At 41.5% G+C, this 25219-nt stretch overlaps 1 protein-coding gene across 1 annotated transcript in view; it reads left to right on the plus strand.

Moving 5' to 3' along the window:
- LOC146860510 (aminopeptidase N-like) overlaps positions 1-25219 on the plus strand; it is a 438299-nt gene that overhangs the window by 30251 nt on the left and 382829 nt on the right. The window contains exon 2 of the mRNA XM_085644422.1: positions 1323-1465. Coding sequence (XP_085500548.1) covers positions 1323-1465 — 143 coding nt within the window. The remainder of the gene's footprint in view (positions 1-1322; positions 1466-25219) is intronic.

The raw sequence follows: 25219 nt of genomic DNA on the forward strand, positions 1-25219 counted from the left end.
ACCTGGCCATCCTGGCCCGAGGAGAAGAGAACCAAAGGTGTTCCCACATCCCTGAGCATTGTGAGACCTGAGCCCCCTTGTTGCTTCAGCATAACTTATCTCCCAGTTCCAGCTTGCAGCCTCTATGCAACTGGACCATTCCCCATTAAAGTGAATGAGACACCGTACGTCGTAACACATCTCTGCACCCGGATGCCCCAGAGCCTCACAAGGTGAACTGTTGATCTGGCCTTGGGCCTTGCCCCATACTCACCTTAAGTCCAGGAGATTGGTCCTGTAAGTCGTTGTGGAGTGCCCGAATGTAGTAAATGTTTTATTCCCATAGAACAACATTCGGCAAATCCGATGCTGAAAAGTACCTCTGCACTCAGCCACCACAGTGACGCACAAGATGACCTATTGGTGCTGTCTTAGACCTTGTCTCTTACTTAACTTAAGTCCAGGAGATTGGTCCCATAAGTTGTTGTGAAGTGCCCAAATGCAGTACATATTTCTCTCCCATAGGATAACATTGGGCACCTGGCCCTGAAAAGCACCTCTGCACCCGGCTGCCCTAGTGCCGCCCAGGGATTTGTGCCGTAAGTCACTGTGAAGTACCTGTATGTGGTGTATGCCTTCCCTCCATAGGATAACATTACTGCTTCAGAAATTGCAATGTGTCCATTTTTACAAACTGTAAAAATACATAACTCGAAAAGTACTTACATATTTAAATTCATATAAAAGTACGAGTTACATTTATAAGTTGGTGTCGGATTTCTTTATTGAGTGTGGTCTCACTGCCTTTGTGTGTGCAATAAATGCTTGCCTAACTGCCCACCCACACTACTAAAAAAGAGAGAATTTGGGGTGTCATTTGTGCCTCTGTATTTCCTTTGACATTTGCCTGGACTCTTTACACAGTGTACCTCTTTTTGGTCTCTTATTTCTCTTTTTTCTTTATGCTTCCATCCACCCCCCTTATTTGTATTTAACACCCCCCAATTGCACCCCTTTGGATTATTCCAGAGCCCCCCAGAGGGGCAGTATCATCCACTTTGGGAACCACTGCTTATATGAAGAGCCTGCTTCCTATATTGGCAATATAATTTTCTTCGCGAAAATGAGATCTGTTAGGTAGGTAAAGAATATGACGTCAAGGATATGACTTGCGGATCTTCTTAAGCATGACAGTCAGCCAACCTGTTCAGAGGTTTAGATATTGACAACAGAATCTATGTTGAATGGGTGGCTGACATCTCAAGCAAGGATTCAGACTCTCTTACAATGAGTGAGTGTTCCAGATCGTGGCAGATGCTGATTCAATTTTTCTTTCAATTTAGAATCATAGCAACCACAATGATGTCGCCTTCGGACGCCAGAAAGGCCTTCCCTTGTTTTGATGAACCAGCAATGAAAGCCACATTCAACATTACACTGATCCACAAACCACAATATGAGGCACTATCAAACATGCCAAAAATAAGTGAGTTACTTTACAGAATTTAATTTAAGTTGATGCCTATTAATCATCTTATCCAGTACATTAATGTTTTTAGTTTAAAATGGCACTTGAATATGGTTAGACAAACAGGTTTGGTTTATGTTACATACTGAGTTGCAGATGCAAGTTGCTAGTTGGGCACAGAGGGTATCACTGAAAATATATTCTCTTTACCCTGCTGTTAAACTATACCAGTTACCAAATCAGATGCTTACCATTTGATATGAACCAATATATTAAAAAGTCAGACTCGTGGGCAAACCTTGATGCCTCAGTTATATAGTCAGGCTATATAAGGTAACTGTATTCTTTCAACTGCCTTGTTACTCGCAAGCATTAAAAGGAATTTGATTTGATGGTTTTTAGAATGGTTCAATGTAATATTGTGATTGTGTACCCGTAAACTTTTCCATCACACACACTACTACACGGAGTAAGGATGCCATGAACTTATGATGAGTAGATCTAAGCTAGACAATTAATTAATGCCCTAATTCTGTCCCAATGCTAAGAGTGGGTAAAATCATTTTTTGGTAAAAAGAAATTCCAGGACTGGAACCACTGGACCACATTCTGAAACAAAGTCTTACATTGCAACCTGACACTGTGAGTACATCTGTACAACTGTCAGGAATTCACAAAGGTTTCCTGACCTATGACTGGACAGCCACAAACACATCAAAAGCAGCTACAGATTTACAAGCTTGTGGAATAAAAAACTTGGGAACAAACTCCGGGGGATTGAAAGAGGAAGGCTGCACAGAGACAAGGCATGCATAGTCTGTGCACATCTATGGATGCCTCTGGTGCCCTGGGTATGCACCCTAAAGCTGGACATATTGGTTATGCCAATCCTTCTTTTGAAGTTCAATTTGAGTGGTTGATTTCGCACGCAGATGTTTACGAGGACATCCTGTTCCATACTGGACCCTTTACAGCTACAACTTCACATGCTACTGACACTTAAACGTGCCCATTAGTTGGCAGCTGAGAGCTTGAGCCTAGGGGATCTTTGCGACCCCACCACGAGTATCAATTACAAGGGTGAAATAGTACTCAGTTTGAAAGAGCATCCTTCCTTTGTTCTGAAGAAGACCTCGTCTAAAGTAATGTTTTTAAAGGGGGTTGAAATCTCAACTAAATTAGTTTGTGACAGTTTATTCAAACAACTGATGCTGTGGGACACTGTATTACACAAATTAACGTGCCTTGCTCAGCATCTACTATACAGCCAATACGTTGTTTTTTGCCATAAAGGAGCAGTTACAAAATGCATTTAAAATTTGAATTGATCGTTATATGAAAACTCACCCAGAAACAATTAATTATCATACATCAATAAATGATTGCGGACATTAGAACTTCTGCAATTAATTCATCCAATGATCATACAGTTAGTTCATCATGGAGAATTGTACCAATGCGGTCTGGAAAAACAACCCCTTTGTGCCAGAAAACTCCTTTTAGTCACTATTATCATCAGACCCAGCTGCCAGCCAATCATTAAATCCCCAAATCTCTGCTATCCAGTCAGTCATCGTCGACCAAATCCTCCTCCCATACCTCCTTTCAACTGTAGAGGGTTTTTCTCCAAGTTATACATGCTTAATAAACACGTGAACCATTGTTAGAAAGTTGGTGTGCCTGTCCTTTTCCAAGCTGTTGCGGTGAGAAGGCGTGCTACAGACATTAAAATACATATAAAATACTGTTGCCCCAGATGCCATGGAGAGTCGTTATCGATGCCGAATAATATCATAGTTGGGCTAATATGAATCTCGGTTCTAAATAACTTCAACCAAAAAGCCTCAATCCCCTCTTTAAATGCCTGTAGCCTCCCATAAGTGCACTTTATCCACATACCGCACCTCACATCGGGACACTTATCAACTCTCTTGCCCCAACTAAACAGTTTGGCATGTGTATTGTGGAGACTATACAGAATTTTATAGTGCTGAGTTCTTAAACTAGAAATCAATGGAGGCCTTCCTATCTATGCCCTCATTCAGGGATGCATAGATTTGGCCTATCTTGCCACCAGGCTGCTGGATAATGTCCAATAGACCAATTTTTTCAATCAATATGGACTCATCCCTTAATTTATTTATGAATTCCCTAATCTGTAAATATTTAAAGAGTTTTACTCCCTGCCCAAACCTTTGCTGGAGATCCCCAAATGAGCCGAGTTCCTCCTGAAAGAAAAGATCGCCCAACCTACTCTGCCCAAATAGCTCCCATTGCTTACAGATCCCATCATGAAATGTTGTAGTAAAGGTAGGAGATCACCAACATGGCGTATACCAGTCATATATTTTAGTTCCCATCTTCCTACTGGGGCATATTCAATATATTCCTGGCTGCTCCCACAGTCTTAAATCTCACTTTTTTATAGTAGCTCAGCTCGACCAGTCTAAACAAACAGCCCTTTGCTTTCTCCCCTAAGGATAACTCAAAAACAGTTGGGATCGGGATGCATGAGGCAGAAACATTCGCAATATCCCCCCTTGCTGAAAAAAGAACCCCCATGTTTTACAGCTGTGGAGCCCAATATTAAAACATAAAATTGGGAACTGCCCAACTTGGGGGAGGGTTAAAAACCTCAGGGCCTGTTGTGTTCTATTATACTGCCATTTAAATTTATACACATAACCTCTACTCTTTGAAGCTGAGAACCTTCAAGCGGTATGTTTCTAAACAAGTATAACACTTTTGGGAGCACAGTCATCTTCAGCACATTTCAACATAATGCCAGGGTAAGGTGTAGCCCATTTATTCATTTCAGATCACAACTAATTTTACTTAGCAGTGAATTAATGTTTAGCACGTAGATAGCCCCTGATTTGCCACTTCTGCCAGTGCGTTTTGAAGATCTAGAGTCAGCACAGCGATATCAAAAGCGTATGCTAACACTTTTGTTTCATAAATGTTAACCTTCACGGGCTTGATGGTCTAACTCATTAACAATGTATTTATCAATGGATCAATATAACGAGCAAACAAAATGGGGGAACAAGGAGATCCCTGCCTAATACTCCTAGTGTCGGCAATCCTACCAGACTCTAGGCCCATAATTTGAAGCGGAGCTGATGGACGATGGTACAGAGCCCTTACCACCTTGATTAGATCTGGGACAAACCCCAACACCTGAGTACTCCCCAGGGGTACCCCAGGGACACCCTATAAAATACAGTTTCTGCATTGAGGAGGAACATAGCCACTGGGTTCCTCCTCACCTGAGCGATGTCAAATAACGTGATAATATGTCCGACGGTGTTTAGTTCCTTTGCCCGGTATAAACCTGTGCTGCAGTGATGGGACCAATTAGGCAATGACCCTTCCCATTTATGTACGTAGTATCTTTGAATACAATTTGGCATCAGCATTGATTAGTGAAATAGGCCTGTAGGACCCAGGTTTATCTGGTGGCTTACCGTTTTTCCTAAAAATCACTATATTATTGCCTTCCCAAGAGTATGGTGGAATTGCCTCCTGCTGCACCTCGAGAAGAATTTCTAGCAGATCCTTGGGCAGTTCTGGGGAAATGTCTTATAAAACTACAAGGGAATTTTGTCAGATTCTGCAGCTTTACCGGAAGCCAGCGTTTGGGTACTTCCTCCAGTGTGATATTGGATTCTAATGCACTGGCTTCCTCTATTTACAACGGGTCAGTCTTTATGTCCCTGAGAAATTCTTCCACCTGAACCAGTGAGGGTTGAATATTTTCCTGATATAATTCCTTAAAATAATCCTCAAACACTTTGACTATACTCACTGGGTCTGTAGCTAAACTGCTGTCTTGCCTGATGCTATTGATACTGCTATCGACATCCCTTTGACGGATATGGAGGGCCAGTTGCCTACCAACCGTCCCTCCATATTCATAGCTTTCTGTCTTGTGCATCTGCAATTTTTCCACCAACTTCATAGTGTGATAGTGATAGTTATTTATCATGGCTTTGACTCCTGCTATTTTCTGGTGGATCTCTTGGGCATCCTGACCTCCGTTGATCAGCTCAATATATTGAACCTCCAGCTTAGCCAATTGCTCATACATCCTGCCAAACTCTTTAGCCTGCAACCTTTAATTATACAAAACTAAGCTGAGTCCCCACATACTCTTAGCACATCTCACACAATCCTTTTTGCTGCACTATGCCTGTTATCCTCCAAGAAATCAGATACCCACTTTCTCGTGTGATCGACATTATGAGTGATGAAAAGCAATTATCTGTTGAAAGTCCACTTAGCCTGGCCCCTTGCGGCCCCTATAATGGACAACTTTGGATAATTTCCTAATAGCATCCTTGTCTACTAGCCCTGAAGATATTAGAAAATTGTTCAGACAGGCATTCTTTTTGTGCGGGCACAAGAAGTAAATATACCCAGGGTCTGGAGCTTTAATTCTGTCCCAGACATCCACAAGCCCTTGACTACCCATTGAGTTGTCTCAGTGCTCTATACACCTGCAGTTTCCTCCCCTGATATTTTTTTTAAGTTAAAAAAGTTTATTAGAAAAAAATATCATCAAACATCAATACTTCATACAATTAAATAGTTGAGTATATACAAGAGTCCGTATTCATATTTCATGTTTTGATTGGGAAAAAGAAAAAATGTGCTTTAAGAAATATAAAGAGAAATATAAAGAGCTGGTTCATGTAAGCCACGAGAGATGGGTTATCAAGAAATAACATACTAAGCATTGCTATTATCATTAATAGGGAAGTCAGGGAGGCTCAGCAACTTCTTGTATCAGGGGGCTAAGAGCAAATGATCTTTTTGCACTGTTATCTAAAAGCTGTGTAACAGGAGACCACGTGTCTCAGCAAGAGATAGAGGGTATACGAATGCTGTATCTAATCTGTGATTATGACAGACAGCGTACCACCAAGCCAAATAAGATAATTTTGATGTACCTTTCCAGTTCTTTGTTATCTGTTGAAAGGCAACTGCCAACAACAAGTCTATAATTTGCACTTGCGATTGACTCATATTCCAATCAACAGATAGGCTACCCAAAAAAATATTAGTGGATGAAAAGGGGGTTGTGGAGTGAAAGATGGTATTGCTCTGAGTCCAGACTTGTTTCCAAAATCTAAGTACAAACAGACATGCAAAAGGTAAATGTTTTAGATCAGCATGCTGAAGGGAGCATGACCAGCAGGTGTCAGGAATTTCATCATGCATTTTGTGTAAGGTCATAGGTGTCAATAAAAGCCTATTATAAATAAAGAAAAGAGTTTGTGTAGTATTTGCTGCTTTGGATGATTTGTCCAGATCTTGTTCCATAGGTTAATGGTCCAATTTGTGCCTAGATCTGTTTCCCAAGAGAGCTCTATTTTTGTTTTATCATTATTAATAGAAGAGTCTGTCAAACAGGAATATATAATAGAGGCTTTAGGATTTATACGGAGAAAGTTGTACCACGTAGAATCATTCAGGGAGGAAGAAGAGATTAGAGCTTGAAAATAAGTATGTGCCTCTAGTATTGCAGATTGTACAACAGAAAACCTTTGTTGAAAGAAAGGGAGTAGTTGAAAGAGAGAGCGCGCCTGTGAGGATGTGAGAAACTTGTCTTGCTCAAATAGTTAAGGTACCCAATGTAGTCCCTTATTTCTCCAAGTTTTCCAATGAATGGGTTTATTTTTGATTAGTATATATTTATTATGTCAAATGGTGGAGGTGAGACAGGTATCAAGATTGTTTGGGGTAGAGTGAAGGGCAGATTTTAATGACTTGCAGGAGTGCTTAATAACTGTTGTTGACATGTTTTGTGGTTTGCAAGTGAAAGATATATATTCCTGAAATGAAAAAGGTGAAAAGAATGACTGTTCTAGGTCAACCCATAGTGGTGAGTCCAATGAGGAATCAGACACCTTTTAGGATAATTGTCTTAATTGAAATGCTTTATGATATTTAAGGAAATCAGGGAAATTTACACCTCCCTCCGACTTTGGGTGTGACAGTCTTAATAGCGACATTCTAGATTTTGTTTTGTTCCATAAGAAAGATAAAGGATTAAATTGATCTTATGGAACAACTAGCTGGTATAGTTACTGGAATGTTGGATATAATATAAAGTTTAATAGGGGGTCAACATCATTTTGATAGTGTCTAGGCATCCCCACCGGGAGAGATAAAGGAGGTGCCATTTCGATATGAGTGTAGGCAATTTATCTAAGCATTTATCAAAATTCAGAGACATTGATGTCTTAATAGAAGGGGTAAACCATAGGCTGATGTATTTGATATGTTGGGGGCTCCATGTAAAATTAGAGATTGAGAAATCCTCTTTAAAAGTGTATCTGGTCAAAAGTAATATTTCACGTTTTCATTATTTAGTCTATAACCAGATACCGCCGTAAAGGGGTCAACCTCCCTTAAAAATGCTGGAAGTGTAGATTGTGGGTGAGATATATACAGTAGTAGATCATCTGCATAAGCTGCGAATTTGACCTGTTGGGTGTTGGATGTAAAACCAGTTATGGAATGGTTTTGTCGTATTCTAGATGGGAAAGGTTCCATTGCAAAGATAAAAAGAAAGAGGGATAAAGGGTAACCTTGACTTAATCCTCTCTGTAATGTAAAGTATGGGAAAGTATGGCCATTGGCAAAAATAGCAGCTTTGGGTTCAGTATAAAGTAAGGAAATTAAAGAAATTATTTTTGGGCCAAATCCAAACCACTTGAGTGTGTGTAAAATAAAAGGCCAATACACTCAATCGAAGGCCTTCTCCACATCTAAGGAAATCATTGGAAGGGGGTCTGAAAGATGTGACGTTCTCGATAAGATATAAAAAAACAAGCGTGTGTTGTCAGTAATATAACACCCTCTTACAAAGCCCGACTGTTCCTTGCCAAGTAGATGAGGGAGATAAGATTCAAACCGAAGTGCAAAGGCTTTGGAGAATATCCTGTAGTCAACATTGACTACAGAAATGGGTCTATAATTTTTTGAATAAGGTGCATCTTCTCCCTCTTTTGGGATGAGACAGATTAAAGCTTCCAGAAAGGAACCTGATGATTTAAGTGAATCAAGCAAAGAGGATATGAGTGTGTGTAAATGTGGAAGAAGTATTTCAGCAAAATACAAGTAAATTTCAACTGTTAATCCATCTGTACCTGGAACTTTATCTTTGCGAAGAATCTTCAGTGCATTAAGCATTTCTGTCTGTGTTTTATCAGATTCTAAAAGGTCAAAATTTATCAAGGGGTATGCAGACTTCTGAATGGTATAGAGATAATGGCATATGTCTGCCTTTGAGTATGCATTATCTGGTGTGTATAATGATTTGTAGAATTGCACAAACTCTTGCAAAATTTCAGAATCTTTATGCCTTGCTGTATGACTTGCATCAATAATGGATTCAATTTGAAGTTTGTTCTGTTTAATCTTAAGGTAATTGGCTAACAATTTACCTGACTTGTTTTGAGTAGAATCCTTATTAACTGAATCTAAGCATTTATAAGTTCTGACAGACTTTCCTTTGACTTGGAAGTATAAAAGGAGTGCTCCAGTCTCTTTATTTTAGATAGAAGTTCAGCACTGAGTACTCGAGAATGCTTCCTTTTGCCGGGGACATATCAGATGATAAAATCTTGTGCAGCAGCATTAAAAGCATCCCATATTGTATGGAATGGGAATATTAGGAATTTGATTAAAATGAAAGTATTCATAAAAAAAGAGGTGACAAAAAATAATTTAGGATCTAGAAGTAGGGAATTATAGAAACACCATTGTTCTGAGAATATCCACCTGAATCCAAACAGGGGCATGATCTGATATGAGAATGGGGCCTATTTCCACTGCTTTTAAAGATTGAAAGACATTGTGTGAAATAAAAATATGATCAATTCTGGATTGAGTGTGATGGGGTAGGGAAAAACTAGGAGGATTCTTATAAAGAGGAATTGGATAATCTCCGTTAGGTTTCGTTGCTTTATGGCTTGTAGTAAACATTTATGAGCTTTGTTCGGGATGTAAAAAACCTTGGATTTTCGGTCTAGAACTTGGTTGCAATCCCCTGCAAATATAAGGTTTTTTGCGGGTGGTTTGCAAGGAATTGGGAAATTTGGGACCAGAAAGGAGGATCTCCATTGGTAGGGGCATACACATTGAACAAAGAGACTGGAGTTCTCCCTGTCAGTAAATTTGTAAACAGCCATCTGCCTTCATCATTTAATTCTTGAGATATAAGTTTAACATTTAATGCCCTATGACATAAGATATAACACCATTTCTCTTGCCATCGCCAGGTGAAAAGAAATCTTCCCCTACCCAATTTCCTTTATGTTTTAGTGACTCAGATGCTGTAAGGTGCGACTCTTGCAATAAGGCTACATTAACATCTAATTTAGATAAATATGATAGAACCTGTTGTATTTTGATGGGGGAGTTTAAGCCTCTGACATTCCATGTAACAAGCTTTAAAGACATAAAATGTTACCACAAAGGAAATAAAGAAATAAACCAGCAATGATGTATCAACCATAGACCAAAATACAAAAACAAATATATTTATAATGAGAATCAAGAAGCTGATAGGGAAAGAAGAAGTAAAACAAAAGGTACAAAAGTAGTAGTGAAAGATAGTATAGAAAAAAAGAGAAGAACTGAGGAGAAGAAACAATTTAATTTGATCAGAGAAGAAAATTGATGCTAGATTTAATAGAAGAACATAGAAAATACCTAAAAAAATTCCCAAAGAATAGGGGAGGGGGGATGAGGCCACATGGACTAGATGACACAAATGACAAGGAAAAAGGAAGGCCATATAACAAGAAGATGAAACCTGTAAGGAGAGAAAAAGATCATTATCACCTAATAACTTTTGTTAAGTATAAACAATTTCCATATTCTTTTGTAGAGAGATAATAGAAAAATATCTTATATGACTGTAAGGAATAGAAGAAAATTATACCATACAGTCGAAGATTATTCCTTTTGTTCCTATTTTCCAAGTGTTTAACTTGTTTCTGAAGAGATGTAACCTGAGAATGAAGAGCGTTTTCCTTAATAGTGCTTGACCGTAGAGACTCAAGGTTATGTTCAGCTGTAGTGATTCTTCCTTCCATCTCCATCCATCTATCTGTGAACATTTGTAGTTTAGAATTGGTCTCCTCTACAAATGTACGTAAAGCATGTATCTCTTCCAAAAGAAGATCCATAAAAACAGTCGAGAACTGTTTTGGTGGGGACGGAGGGTTGTTTTTCTGACTTTTAGTAGGTGCTTTACTAGGTGCAGAAGGTACAGTAATATTGGATGCGGAGACGCCTTTAGGCAGGGAGGCCATTGAGTCATCCATTAAGGCAAGATGTGTGGGGAAATTTGACCAGTGTTTGAGTTTTTGACTAGAAGGCGTCAACAAAGTTTTAGATTTTTTCAATCTGCCCATATGAGGAGGCAGTAGTAAGCAGGTTAGAACATTTTCAGCGTGAATATCCCCTTGTATTATTCTTATATGAATGCCTGCTTGAGGCAAAATTATTTAAACTTAAATAGATTAGAAATTCATTTTTAGGCATAAGCATGAAAAAGTGTCATATCAATGCTTAATTTAAATAAATGGGGAGCGTTGTTGCATAATTTATTTAGCTTTTCTGTGAGAAGTTGAATTTTTGAAGAGTTGTGTTCCAGACTCCGCCTAATAAATAGGCTTTCAACTCAGGAAATGCCACTTAATGAGACAGAAGCTACAGTCTATTAGTTATTAGGGTCTGATCTGCATGAGACCAGTCACCATGAGGCTCTCGGAACCATTTCCGATTTTTGTTCCTGAAGGGGAGAGGGCTTTGTTGAAACTGCCAGCATTCAATTTATTCAGTTGCGTAGCTCCCTAAAATGGTGAATAGTGTGCTGAGGGGACCGCTCGTGATGAGGAGAGTGGAGTTGAAGGTAAGTGAATCACCAAGGTGCAATAAATTTACTGCTGCATTGTCGCTATTTCACAAGCTTGCGACCCGCTGTCTGCAAGCATTGTGAGCGTCACCAGTGCAGCCGTTCTGTGAAAGTTATTCGGATTCCGCCATCTTCCTAGGGCGCTAACCACGCCCCTCCTCCTCCCTGATACTTAATCTCTTATGGCCCATCGACAGCAAGATGCAGGTTTTTTTCAACCTTATTCATCATTTTCCACCAACATAAAATGAAAAAAACGAGACAAAGCGGAGATTGTAGTATGAAAACTATATCAAGAATTAAGAAAACATCAATTACAGGGTGTTGTAGTCATGGATAGGGGGAGTAACAGTGGGGAGCACAGACCATATACAATGGTGTCTTAGCTGGTGGAGTATAAAGAGGGCATGGCAGAGGTGAAGAGCCAGGGGTTGAGCTCTAGGGGTCAGGTTTCAAAAAAAGCAAATAGGTACGCAGAGGTTGCCAAATATCTTTAGGTCTAGCTCTGGGGGGTATTTCAATGTGGCATTAACTTCACTTGTTAGGTCACAGTATGTCATGTTCTGAAGCCAATCCTTAGTAGTGGAGGATATCACACTGCCCCAGTGAAGCACAATCTCTCTCTTTGCTGGTAGTAAAGCAATGGCTGTGAATCTGAGGAAGTTCTTTGGGATGGATGCTACATTACTCAGAGCTGCCAACTGGAGAGAGGTATCTAGAGTCAGTGAAATCATGCGGGAGAGACCAGAATGTGGCAATAGCTGGACAATTCCAAGTCAAGTGGGAAACGTCCACCTCCAGGAATCTGCATTTAGGACAGAGGGACAACCTGGGGGGTCAAGTTTGGCAAGACCAGCGGGAGTGGTGTAAGATATCGGCAAAAGTTGAAAGTGAAGTAGCTTATGACGATGGTTGGGGGATATCAGTTTAGTTTGTGCACAGCAATAAGACCAGTTCTTGTCAGAGATATGATAGGCTAGATCTTTTTCCCATTATTGTCAAACCCTACCATCCTAGGTGCGTCTGAGGTCCATGCAGGCATGGTAGAGCTTAGTTTCCAAATGACACCCATCAGAGTCTGTTTTAACAGTGTAAGGGAAGAGAAGTCTTCAGGGGCGGGAAAGAGGGTAAGCAGGGATACTGGATCGTAATGTCCCATGTAGTCCGCGGAAAATAAAGTTATCCATGTAAGTGGCATCAGCGATTTTGGTGTCCACGGAACGGGATAGCTCATGGCCATCAGGAAATAAGTCACTGAGTGTGTGGAGGTTGTGTTTAGTCAGTGTGCTTTGAACAAGTTTTTCGATTATAAGAGGTAGCCATGGGTTTTGTGAGGGGGAAGTTCAGGGAAGCATAAAAAATCATAGCCCAGGACCATACTGAGTTTCCACCAGGCCCAGCATGTGGTAGACAAGGTCTGAATATCTGAGGGATCTAGTTTGAGACCCTGTGGCAATAGGGCAGTTAGGGGCATCGGGTCTGCAAGATCACATTTTGATTTAGCATAAGGTATACGGGCGTCCAAATGATACCAATGGAATGCAAACTGAGCCTAGAGGAAATATGTTTGAAAATCAGGAACTACAAAGCCACCCTGTCATATGGGAGAGTAAGAGATCAAAGGTCTACAATCGGCCCAGTTTTAAAAGGAGACTACACAAAGTGGCAAAGAAGGATTTTGTCAGAGGAATGGGTATGTTTAAAAAGAAATACAAAAAACGTGGGCGGACAACCACTTTTATAATGGCTATACGACCTGCAATGGTGAGAGAAAGCCGAATGCATTGCTCAGTTTGGACTGTATGTCTGTCGAATGCAGGACCATAGTTTAGGCAAATCACTTGTTTTTTTGTCCCCGTGTAAAATAACGCCCAAATATTTAGTAGTATCTGCACACCATTTAAGGGGATACTCGCAGGGGGGAGGACCAGTGACATCTGTAAGGGGGGAAGAGTTCAGACTTCACCCAATTAACATGTAGACTAGAAAGACAGCCAAAACAAATGATTTCCCACACAAGAGGGGTCACATTAACTGAGGGATACTGAAAAAATAATATAATGTCATCAGTGTACATAGATATGAGGAGTGGCCCAGATTTACAGTGATGGCATCAGTGCATGTAGTGTTCTTGGAGGTGGTAAACTAGATGGCCTATAGCTGTAGTGAACATTAAGGGTGAAAGAGGAAATCCCTGCCTGGTGCCCCTGGATATGGCAAAGGGATCAGAAAGAGAGCTGTTGAGCTGTATGAGGGCAGTAGGTTCTGAGTGCGATACACCCAGCAGGAATACCAAGCTTCCGCAACGTTGCGTGGACAAAGGTCCACTCTAAATGATCTAAAGGTTTCACACCATATAGAAGGGCGACCACAGCAGATATTTCTGGGGAGACCCTACTTAGTACAGAGAATATGGCACATAGATTAAGTGAAGTGGACATATATGGAACAAACCCAGTTTGAATGAGGGAGATTATCTGTTCAAGCAACAGCGATAATCTAGTGGCGATTGCTTTGGCCAGGAAATTATTGTCAAAATGAAACAAAGAAAGGGGCCTGTAGGAGGCACAGTAATGAGAGTTTTTGGCAGATTTAAGCAGTAAACAGATTGCTGCCTCTCGCATAGTAGGTGGAAGGATCCCTTTGTCTAGGGTTTCAGCATGAACATCTAGTAAGTGGAGGATGAGAATACTAGTGTATGCCTTGTAGAAAAATCCAGTAAGGCCATCAAGGCCTGTGGCCTTGGAGCCATCTACGGAGTTGACTGCTTGAGGAATTTCCTTGGTCGTGAAAGGTTTGCTTAAAAATTAGAATTTGACAGGGCACATAGAGTTCCCCCTAAAAAAAAGGAGCAACCAGCAACATCCAAGACCCATTGTCTGCAAACCATTAAGGTACCAGCATGTAGATCTCATCCTATCATTAATGAGGAAACAAAACCACAAGTATATGGAACAACAATAACATCTTCATTGCACAAGATTTTTCAAAGGCCACAGTTGATACCAAGAAAAGGTTTCTTGCTTTTCGACCTAGGCTAAAAGAGCTGGGATACCAACTCTCGTTCGCTGGCCCATCCAGATTCCGCATATTTGTGCAAGGTACCCCTCATCTTTTTACAGATGGAGAAGCTCTTAAAAGTTTCCTGGAAAAAGCTGAAGAAAGCACGATGGACACCTCTACACCAAGCGACCCAGCGGTTAGAACGAAACGCTGACTCTCATCAGAGCATGGTAGTTCGAGTCATGTTGATTCCTCTAAGTCTCTAACCTTGTTATGATATGAGATTTTGTTAAGCGCACATTTCACCCAAAGGTCTCAAAGCGCTAGCCTATCCGAATACAAGTAGAAGAGAAGGAAAGAGAGCAGGCATAAAGAAAAGAACTCAGAACAGCAAAGTTTTGAGAGCCTTCCAAAGTTTTCTATGGTCGGTCTCCATACGTAGATGCAGTGTTCCATAGGGTGGGGGCAAGATGTGAAAATGATCTCCCGCCATTTCTGGCAGTGCGGATCTTGAATGGGATAAGAAGAATTTTGTTGGCGGATCTGAGAGTTCTGGAGGAACTATACCTGGTCAGTTTATTTGCAAGATAATGTGGACCGTGTCCACAGATGGTTTTGTGGACCAGACAATTAATCTTAAATAGTATGCGTTTTCGGATGGGAAGCCAGTGGAGGGGTCTCAAACTTGGTATCGAGGGAGATCGGGACGGTAGATTTAATACTAGTCTGGCAGCCGTGTTTTGAAGGACCTGTAATCTGGTAAGGAGCTCTTCATTGATAGAGGCCATAAGGGCGTTTCCATAGTTTAGCCGACTGAAAATTAATCCGTGAACCAGTGGCATTCGGGATGGCAATGGAACCCATTTGAAGATCTTACGAAGGTTGTGCATTAATCCGTAACAAATGCTGGCCACATGATTGACATGATCAGTCATGGAGAGGTGATTGTCCATCAGCACTCCTAGGTTGCGGACTATCGACTTAGGTGAAGGACATGTGTTGAGATTGGGAGGCCACCAGTCACTCGATCACAAGGTTTGTGCTTTACCGAAGAGGATGATTTCAGTCTTACTGACATTAAGTTGCAAATGATTGTTTTGTATCCAGGTGGGGATATCAGACATACACTTCCTGAACCGAAGTTTGGTATCGGTCGGGTCAGGTCCTAACGTGATTAGCAGCTGAGTATCGTCAGCGTACGATACTGTGTCAAAGCTGTGTGATTTATTCACACTGGCTGGGGGTGCCATGTACAGGTTGAAGAGTGTGGGGCTCAAAATAGAGCCCTGGGGGACACCCTTGTCGATGGATTAGCTACAGGAGGTGAAAGTACCCATGTGCACTTTCGAGTTTCGATCTGTCAGGTAACTCCTGAGCCAGTTCGATGCGGTGCCCCTGACACCCATCTCCCACAGACGATTCATAAGAGATGGTGTCTAAGGCAGCCGAAAAATTGAGAAGAACCAAGATGGCTGATTGTCTAGCATCAAGGGAGAGTCTTATGTTATCAACTACCTCCCAGATTGAGAAGGATCCAGTAGATTGTTACTCTCCAGGAAGGTGATAAGTTGTTTGTTAATTAGTGACTCTAGAACCTTCCCAAAAAAAGGAAGAAGGGAGATAGGCCGATAGAAGTTTGGCTCCTCTGGGTCCAGGGTAAGCTTCTTTAATGTGGGCTTGACCATGGACGCTTTCCACCTTGTTGGAACACTTGAATGTTGTATGGGTAGGTTAAAAAGCTTTGTGAGGCCTGAGAGAAGGGTTGGCCCAATTATAGACAAGATATGAGGGGAGACTGGGTCGGTCAGGGAGCCGGATTTAACCTTACAGAGGGCAGTGCTGCCTTCCTCTTAGGTGAATTCAGTGAATTCATTAAGGGAGGTGGGATTCAGAGAGTGATTACTGACAGGTCAGTGGTGCAGATTTTCGCCAGCGATGTGGGGGAAAAAGCTTTGGATGTTGTTGGTTTTGTCCACAAAAAAGGAGGACAAGGTGTCCGCCCACTCTTGCGAAATTAGTTGTTCCGGCTGACATGAGGTGGGACTGGTGAATTCTTTTAATATTTTATAAAGTTCTTCATAAGAGTTGGAAGCCTTATTTATTCTGTCGCCTAGATAAATGTTTTGGGTCATTGCTATGTGATCAAGGTAGCGTCTGTGGGGGCATTTATAGGCCTGTCTGTCATCAGCACTTTTTGAGTGCCTTCACTTGCTTTCCTAATATAAAAAGACAAAGGTTCCAGTGGATAATAAGGAATTAGTATAAATGATAATACTGCGCAATCGCAATCACACTGTAAGGACTATAATGTCAGGGGGCAAAATAAATTCTCTACACAGTGCATTCAAATAATTATTTATGAAAGACAGCAATCAGTATATACACTTCTTTAAATCAAAAGCACAAAACGTGTGCGTAGTGTCCCCAAGTGAAACATGGAACCAAAAGGTGACTGTACATTGTGAAACAAATTTCTTGATACAAGGTTTCCATAAAATTATGTAGAACGGCCAATTGGGTACAATTTAACGACAGCCCACATATACAATGATGCAGACTGGGTAATGGTCCGTCCTAAGCACTGGTCGACGGCGTTTCGACCCTTCTGCAAATATAGGGTCCCTTCAGGACTGTCAATACAGGGACATCTAAAATGAATTAAATAGAAATTAGCAAAAGGCCCATATACCGGCACTGATGCGAGAAACTATAAAAAGGACTTGGATGTGCACTCATTACCTGAATTATGAATTTGATCTTAGTGACGTAGTGGTGCCTTGTAAAAAGTGAAAAAGAAGAGGAAATGAACTAACGCGAGGACCCAGCCGGGTTCTTGGTTAGTATATTCAAGGAAAGAAAAGGATAATATTACTGCGTGAATACACACTGCCACTGATTACAATATAGAGCACAGAGGGCATATTACTCCGTATGAATAATAAGGATACCTCACGAGATGGAGCGTTGGCTTTCCGTTGATGTATAGAGTCAGTCAGTCAGTCAGTCAAAAAATAACTTTATTTGGTTTTCACAAACCATAAAGCATATAAAACACATTTCATATTAAAAACATTTTTAGTTCATAAAAGTCTACTTGGTTCTTTTTATGGCATCGTGCCTTCAGTTTTTGCCCACTTTTGAAAGTAAGCTTTCTACTACTATCATAAATTTTATCCCCCTGCATATTAAAATGTTTGAAGCGGCACCAATCCAACTTGTTGCCGCCTGTCTGTAGGTGCGGATTTTTAAATCATTAAAAGCTGTTCTCAGCATCTTCCTTCTTTCTAATTTGAGTATTTCACAGACACACAGTATATGGCTCAAAGTTTCGCTATAATAACCACATAAACGACATGCCTTTGCTTGATCCTTGTTTTTCCAGGAGGGTACTAAGTCTAATGTGCAATGATCTCCAAATCTGTATGCCATGAACCTCCTTTTTAAGGACAATCGGAAGTGAGCTGCTAGGTAGGGTTGAGGTCTTAGCCGTGTATAAGAGTTTATTATGACCCATGCATGGCGGCGTCTCGCTAATTCCTTTTTGTCCTCCACGAAAGATAATGCTTTTGCTTTGTTTTTGCAAGCTATTTTAAATGTGGCCTTTTCCAACTTGCTGTTCCAAAGCCCCTCAAGCTCTAATTCTTCCAGAGCTATCCTCAATTGGTCCCCCCACGAGTTTGGGATTCTTTGCTCTAGTTGTTGCTTTATTTCCAACCAGCATAAATTATTCAAAGTTCCCAGTTCTGCTGCTCTGAGTTTCCAGCATAAGTTTACCATGGTTGCCTTCCTTTGGAATACTTGATTCTGTAGTCCGAATTCCAAACGGATTTGTGCTGGAGAGGAACCTTTAAAGAGATTAAATACCGTTTTGTAAACCTTGGTTTGTAGCTTATTTAAGATGTTACTTTCTTGGCCATGCCAGGTTTCCAGGCCATAGGACAGGGTCGGAAGCAGTTGGGCTGCCATAATTTTTAAAAGATGCCCATGTGAAGGGCTTTCCAGTTTCTTATATAGTTGTTTACAAGCGAATATTAAGGATTGAGCTTTTGCTGTAATCTCCTTTTTCTGCTCCACCATTGACAGATTTCTTGCCATTTTGATGCCCAAGTATTTATAAGATCTTGTCTCTTCTATTTGAGAGTTCTTAGCGAACCATTTATAGTTTCCTTGTCTTGGGCCCGCTAGTCTTACCACCTTGGTTTTTGATTTATTCAATTCCAAACCTTGAGCGTCCAAGTAATCTATTAGTTTATTTATTGCCCTTTGTAGCCCAATCGAAGTCTGGCTTACCAAGACAATGTCGTCTGCATACTGTAAGTATTGAACCGGCTCCTTTACCAAATTTGGTGGGTGTCCGTTTATTTGTTCTAAGTGGCGATTCAAATCAGCTAGATATAAATTAAATAAACCTGGAGAAAGGACACAGCCCTGTTTTAATCCATTTGTAATGTTTATTTTTGAAGAGACTCTTTGTCCGTCCCCTAATTTTACAGTGGCCCATGTTTCACTGTATAATGATTGTATTGCTTGTATCAGTAGTTGTGGCAGTCCCCATGCTTTCAGTTTCTTCCACAAGCGGTCCTGCGGCACTCTATCAAAAGCCGCTTTTAGATCTATATAGCAAGCCACTAATGCTCCCCTTTTCCTTTCAGCCTTTTCCGTCAGAATTGTCAAGGCTGTTAGATTAGTAATGGTGCCCATTCCCCGTCTGAAGCCTGTTTGGAATGTAGGGATAATATTGTTTTCCTCTATCCACTCTTGTAGATGTTCCAAGATGCATGAAGCATAGAGTTTGGCCTCTGCGTCGATCAGGGCGATCAACCTGTAATTCCCGGGTTCTGTTCTAATACCGCTCTTGTATATTGGGTGGAACAGGTTACCGCTCCAGGATTGCGGGATCTTGTTGTTACGGAACACGTGGTTAAAAAGAGCTGTTAGGTATTTTGCCCAAACTTCCGGGTCTCGTTTGAACAGGGCATTTGGTAGCCCGTTTGGACCTGCTGCTCCTTCCGCTTTCAGATTTTTTATCAGTGTTTTTATGCGTTTAACAGTTGTAAAAATTTGGTCATCTCCTTCCCAGCTAAACTGATTTTTACCATTTTCAATATTAATGCTGGTTACCATGGTGTTAGGTACTTTTTCCTTTACTTTCGGTGACCTTACTGCATCCACCTTTTCTAATCCCAGTTTGGGGTTATACAATTTATCGATGCGTTCTTGCCAAATATTTTCGCTGATTCCGATGGTATTTTGCTTTCCGTGACCTTTCATTAATTTGTTGATTATACCCCAGAATTCTTTACTATTTGGAAGTTTGCTTGCCCACAGCAGATCTTCCCATAACTTTTCTCTGTATTTTCTTTTTTCCACTCTGCATTCCATCTCGTAGTCTTTTCTTAGTTTTTGGATCTTTCTGCTATCTTTTTTTATTCCCATTTTAATTGCTTGCGCGTTTTGTCTTACCTCTTTGGCGATATTTCTTTTTTTGTTTCTCATCTGTGTTGTATACCATGGCTCTTTAATAAACCCGTAATTACCTTTGGATACTATTTTTGCTGGGAATTTGTCCAGCAGTAATTCACTAACAGCCTCATGCATCAACCCAAAATCCAGTCGGTAAAATACCGATTCGCTAATAGCTCCCGGTATTAAGTTAAAAATACCCAATCCCAATGCATCAACCCAAAAGCAGAAATCGCTATTTAAGGAATCCTTAAATAGCGATTCTTTAAATAGGGATTCCTTAAATACCGATTCCTTAAATAGCGATTGCATTTAAGGAATCCCAAAGTGAGATTCCTTAAATGCAATGCATTAAAGTTAAAAAATTAGCGATTTCGCTAATAGGGGGAGGAAATTACCATGAAGATGAACTGCATGGTAATTTGCAAAAACTTTGAAAAATGCACTTTTGTGCATTTTTCAAAGTTTCATGTTGCGCACACACATGCCCTTAGAGCATGTGTGTGTGCAACATATGTGCACATATCATTTTCAGGGGTGCAACAGGGTGTCCGTTTGACACCCTGGCACCCTTGAAAGTGCTCCCGCTATTAGCGAATCGCTAATACCGAATCGCTAATACAGAATGGCTTTACATTCATTCCTATGGGCCTCCAAGCCCATAGGAATGAATGGGTAGGTATTCCTTATTACCGATTCGGTATTACCGATTCGGTAATAAGGAATATTAAGGAATCGCTATTTGAATAGCGATTCCTACATGCATAGCCTTTTGCTATTCCTTATTAGCGATTCCTTATTTTTCGCTAATAAGGAATCGCAAATGGCATTGTTGATGCATAGGCCCCATGGTAATTTGCTCCCCCTATTAGCGAAATCGCTAATTTTTTAACTTTGATGCATTGCATTTAAGGAATCTCACTTTGGGATTCCTTAAATGCAATCGCTATTTAAGGAATCGGTATTTAAGGAATCCCTATTTAAAGAATCGCTATTTAAGGATTCCTTAAATAGCGATTTCTGCTTTTGGGTTGATGCATTGGGATTGGGTATTTTTTACTTAATACCGGGAGCTATTACCGAATCGGTATTTTACCGACTGGATTTTGGGTTGATGCATGAGGCTGTATATTCTCTAAGGTCAGGATGGCAAAGTCGCCAAATATCAACTAATGCTTTATGTCTCACTGTGGAAGTAAATTTTGAATGCATTTTAGAGGGGACAAACTTAACCTTAGACTGCCTATCCAAAAAGGGGTCAAGGATTTGATTACAATCACCACCAAATATAATGTAGTCATCATTATATGTAAGTGATTTATCATATACATTTATCTAAAAAACCTTTTCAACCGAAGTAGGGCCGTATACATTAAAAATGACTAAAAGAATCTTTTCTATAAGAAAAATTACAATAACCCAACGACTTTCAGTATCAGCTTCTTGATGTACAACTGAACATGTAATTTTTTATGACAAGAAATCAAGACTCCGTTTTTCTTACCTAAACCGAACCCACCGCACCCCACCGTCCACGACACCCTGACAACCTGGGCCAACGTAAGCATCGAGGACACAATAAAGACCATGGGAACAATCCACTCCACATCTTCAACAAAGCCAGCAAGTCCACGGCTCCCCACCTGCACAAAATCATCAACCTGTCCTTCGAGACCGCCACCTTCTCTGAGATCTGGAAGCATGCAGAGATCAACGCCCTACTGAAGAAACCCAAGGCGGATCCAAGCGACCTCAAGAACTTCCGACCCATCTCCCTGCTTCCGTTCCCAGCCAAGGTCATCGAGAAGATAGTCAACATCCAGCTCACCCGTCACCTCGAAGACAACAACATCCTGGACCCCTCCCAGTCAGGATTCCGTAGCAACCACAGCACCAAGACCGCCCTCATCGCCGCCACAGACGACATCAGGACCCTGCTGGACAACGGCGAGACGGTTGCCCTCATCCTCCTGGACCTCTCCGCCGCCTTCGACACAGTCTGCCACCTCACACTACGCACGCGCCTCCACGACGCAGGGATCCGTAACAAGGCCCTGGACTGGACCACCTCCTTCCTCTCTGGCAGAACGCAGAGAGTCCGCCTCCCCCCGTTCCATTCCAAGGCCTCCAAGATCATCTGTGGCGTCCCTCAAGGATCCTCCCTCAGCCTGACACTGTTCAATGTCTACATGGCACCTCTAGCACGCATTGCCCGACAGCATGACCTCAACATAATCTCATACGCCGACGACACTCAGCTGATCCTCTCCCTCACAAAGGACCCTCTCACCGCCAAATCCAACCTCCAGAGAATGAAGGCCGTCGTCGACTGGCTGGAGGTCAGCCGCCTCAAACTGAACACAGACAAGACGGAAATCCTCATCCTCGGATCCAACCCCTCCGCATGGGATGAATCCTGGTGGCCCACTTCACAGGGGTCCCCCCGGACCCCCACCGACCACGCACGCAACCTGGGAGTCATCCTCGAATCGAAACTCTCCATGACCAAACAAGTCAACGCAGTCTCCTCCACCTGCTTCAACAACCTCCGCATGCTCCGCAAGATCTACAGATGGATTCCGACCAGCACGAGGAAAAAAGTCACCCAGGCCCTAGTCAGCAGCAGACTCGACTACGGAAACGCCCTCTACGCCGGAGCCCCGTCCAAGCTCATCAGCAGACTACAGAGAATCCAGAATGCCTCCGCACGCCTGATCCTCAATGTCCCGCGCCGCGACCACATCACCCCCCACCTGAGGAACCTGCACTGGCTCCCCGTAGACAAAAGAATCTCCTTCAAACTCCTGATCCACGCACACAAAGCACTCCACAAAACTGGCCCAGCCTATCTCAACAGTCGACTCTCCTTCTACGTACCCAACAGGAACCTCCGCTCCGCTGACCACGCCCTGGCCATGGTCCCACGTATCTGGAGAACCACTTCCGGAGGCAGGTCCTTCTCCCATCGCGCCGCCAAGACCTGGAACGCCCTCCCCCTCCCCCTCGACGTACGACAAACCGAAGACCTGCTGTCTTTCAGGAGACAACTCAAGACCTGGCTCTACGACCAGTAACAGCACCTCCCTCCCCCTCCCCCCTCCCAGCGCCTTGAAACCCTACCGGGTATGTAGTGCGCTTTACAAATTATGTGATTGATTGATTGATTGATAAAGCCGGAGAGCTAAACACATGCCCTACCCAGCATCTTTTCAACTTAGAAGCTTCATCATCAGAAATATGAGATTTTTGAAGTAAAGCAATGTCAGTTTTTAGTTTTGCTAGGTGGGACAACACCTTTTGCCTTTTAATAAGATTATTCAATCCTTTAATGTTCCAGGTAGTGACCCGAAATGTAATTTAATGAGAAAAGTAAGAACAAGCATTATGCTTACAAGAGTAAGAATGAAAGTTATTTGAGAAATATATAAGAAGAAAAGGTGAGAAAAATAAAGCGAACGTGTTGGAAAAGTGGACTTAAGAAAAGAGAGGATAGAACAGGAAAAATAGAAGAGAGAAAGAAAGAGTAAAGACGGGACAATACAAGAGTAAACCAATAAAGAAGGGAAAATATAAAGAACAAAGAGACAGTACAGGTCATACAAATGACGACTGAAAAACATACCTACTAATACAAGATGAAATGGTGGTGACTACACCAGAAGACGACAACGACAGCACCAGAGCTCCACTGAATTCCTGAGGAGGCACAATCAGAACTTTGAGATAAAGGGGAGACCAAATATGTGATGGATTGCAGGTACAAAACACCTATACATATAAGGAGAAAGAACATAACAATATAAATCAACAATTCTACTAGAAAAAGTGATAAGAGGAAAATACATAGAACGACAAAACGCTAGAACATTACGAAAGTACAAGCAAAACAACACTCAAAGCATAACCAAAACAGCAAAACATCTACACAGGGCAAAGCAAAAAAGCATTAATGATGCAGGTTTGAAATGTCCATGACATCTGCTCCATGAAGACGAAGAAGTCTTGTAGTGCCACTGGCTCCTCAAAAGTTGTAGTCTATTCTTTATAGGTAACCTTGAAAATGCAAGGATGTAGAAGTCCAAATCTGGCATTGATAGCACGAAGTTGAGGACGTAGATCAAGATTTTTTTTCCGGCGATCTGCCATGACTATAGCAACATCCTGAGAGAAAAATAGGCAATGGCCTTCCCAAAAAATTTGCTTTTTGGACTTGACAGCAGACAGGACTTGTAGAAGGTCTGTGTATTGCAGAAATAACATGATGAGACCACGAGGTTTTACTGAAGTTTTAGGTCCAAGCCTGTGGGCTCTTCGAAAGTTAAGGTGAGGAGTAGCAGGTAAGTCCAAGAGCTTAAGCAAAAATGACTGAAAAAAGACAGTTGGGTTGGAACCCTCAATATTTTCAGAAAGACGGTAAATTCTGAGATTGTTCCTGCGATTTTGATTTTCTAAGTCCACAGTAACGACACTTCAGACTCTATAGAAGAAATACAAGAACACGAGGCTCGAAGAGACTCCGTTCGTTGTTCCACAATGAGCACTCGTGAATCCAATGAAGACCTTTTGGTATTCAAAACTTGTAGAGTCTTGTTAGTTTCCTCTATGAATGGTTTCAAAGCGTGGATTTCCTCAATGATTAAGTCCATGGAGGATGAGGAAGAGTTTGCAGGAGAGGGAAGGTCTTTTTTTGGCCGTTTGGTAGAAATCACAGGTAGTTTGCTAGAAATCTGCGTCTTAGGAATGGTGCATTATTAATGATCAGGTATCTGAGGAGAGGTGTCTTCCTTTTCGTTGCCGTTGGATTCTGAGTCTGAGCATGCAGTAACCTTGGGAGAAGCCGTAAGTCTAAGGGTCCTCAATCTCCCCATATAGGGACGGTGGAGTTTAGTAAATAGAAACTGAACCAAACTCTTGTGGGTTGACTCTTAAATTCGTAGGGTCAATGCGTGAAGATGCAACAAAAAGAAATGGCAAGATGAAGAAGAAATCACAGGCTCTACAACTACTGATGTAGAAGAGAAATTCAAAACCTTGCGATTGAGATTTAAAACATTTAAAATGCAACAGATCTCCTTTTAAAGGAATGTGAAGTTATACAACAAAAAGGCAGCGGCAGAAGTGAAGATCGCTGTTACTGAATTGAAATTCACTTCAGAAAGTGTGTCGGGTGAAGTACAAAATGGCGGCTGAATCAGCGAAAGCAGGTTATCTCATTCACATGACAAAAGAAAAAGTTAAAAAGAGCAGAGTTCCAGCATATAACAAAGATGTATTTGCCCATCACAGCAATTCCAACAATAGGTGTTCCTTATGTGCAGAAAATAGAGCATTGTGAGGTTTTCAAGCAAAGCGTCCATCTAGATGTGAAGAAT

Source organism: Triturus cristatus, chromosome 3_1 (genome assembly GCF_964204655.1).
Source record: "Triturus cristatus chromosome 3_1, aTriCri1.1, whole genome shotgun sequence".
Lineage (NCBI taxonomy): Eukaryota > Metazoa > Chordata > Amphibia > Caudata > Salamandridae > Triturus > Triturus cristatus.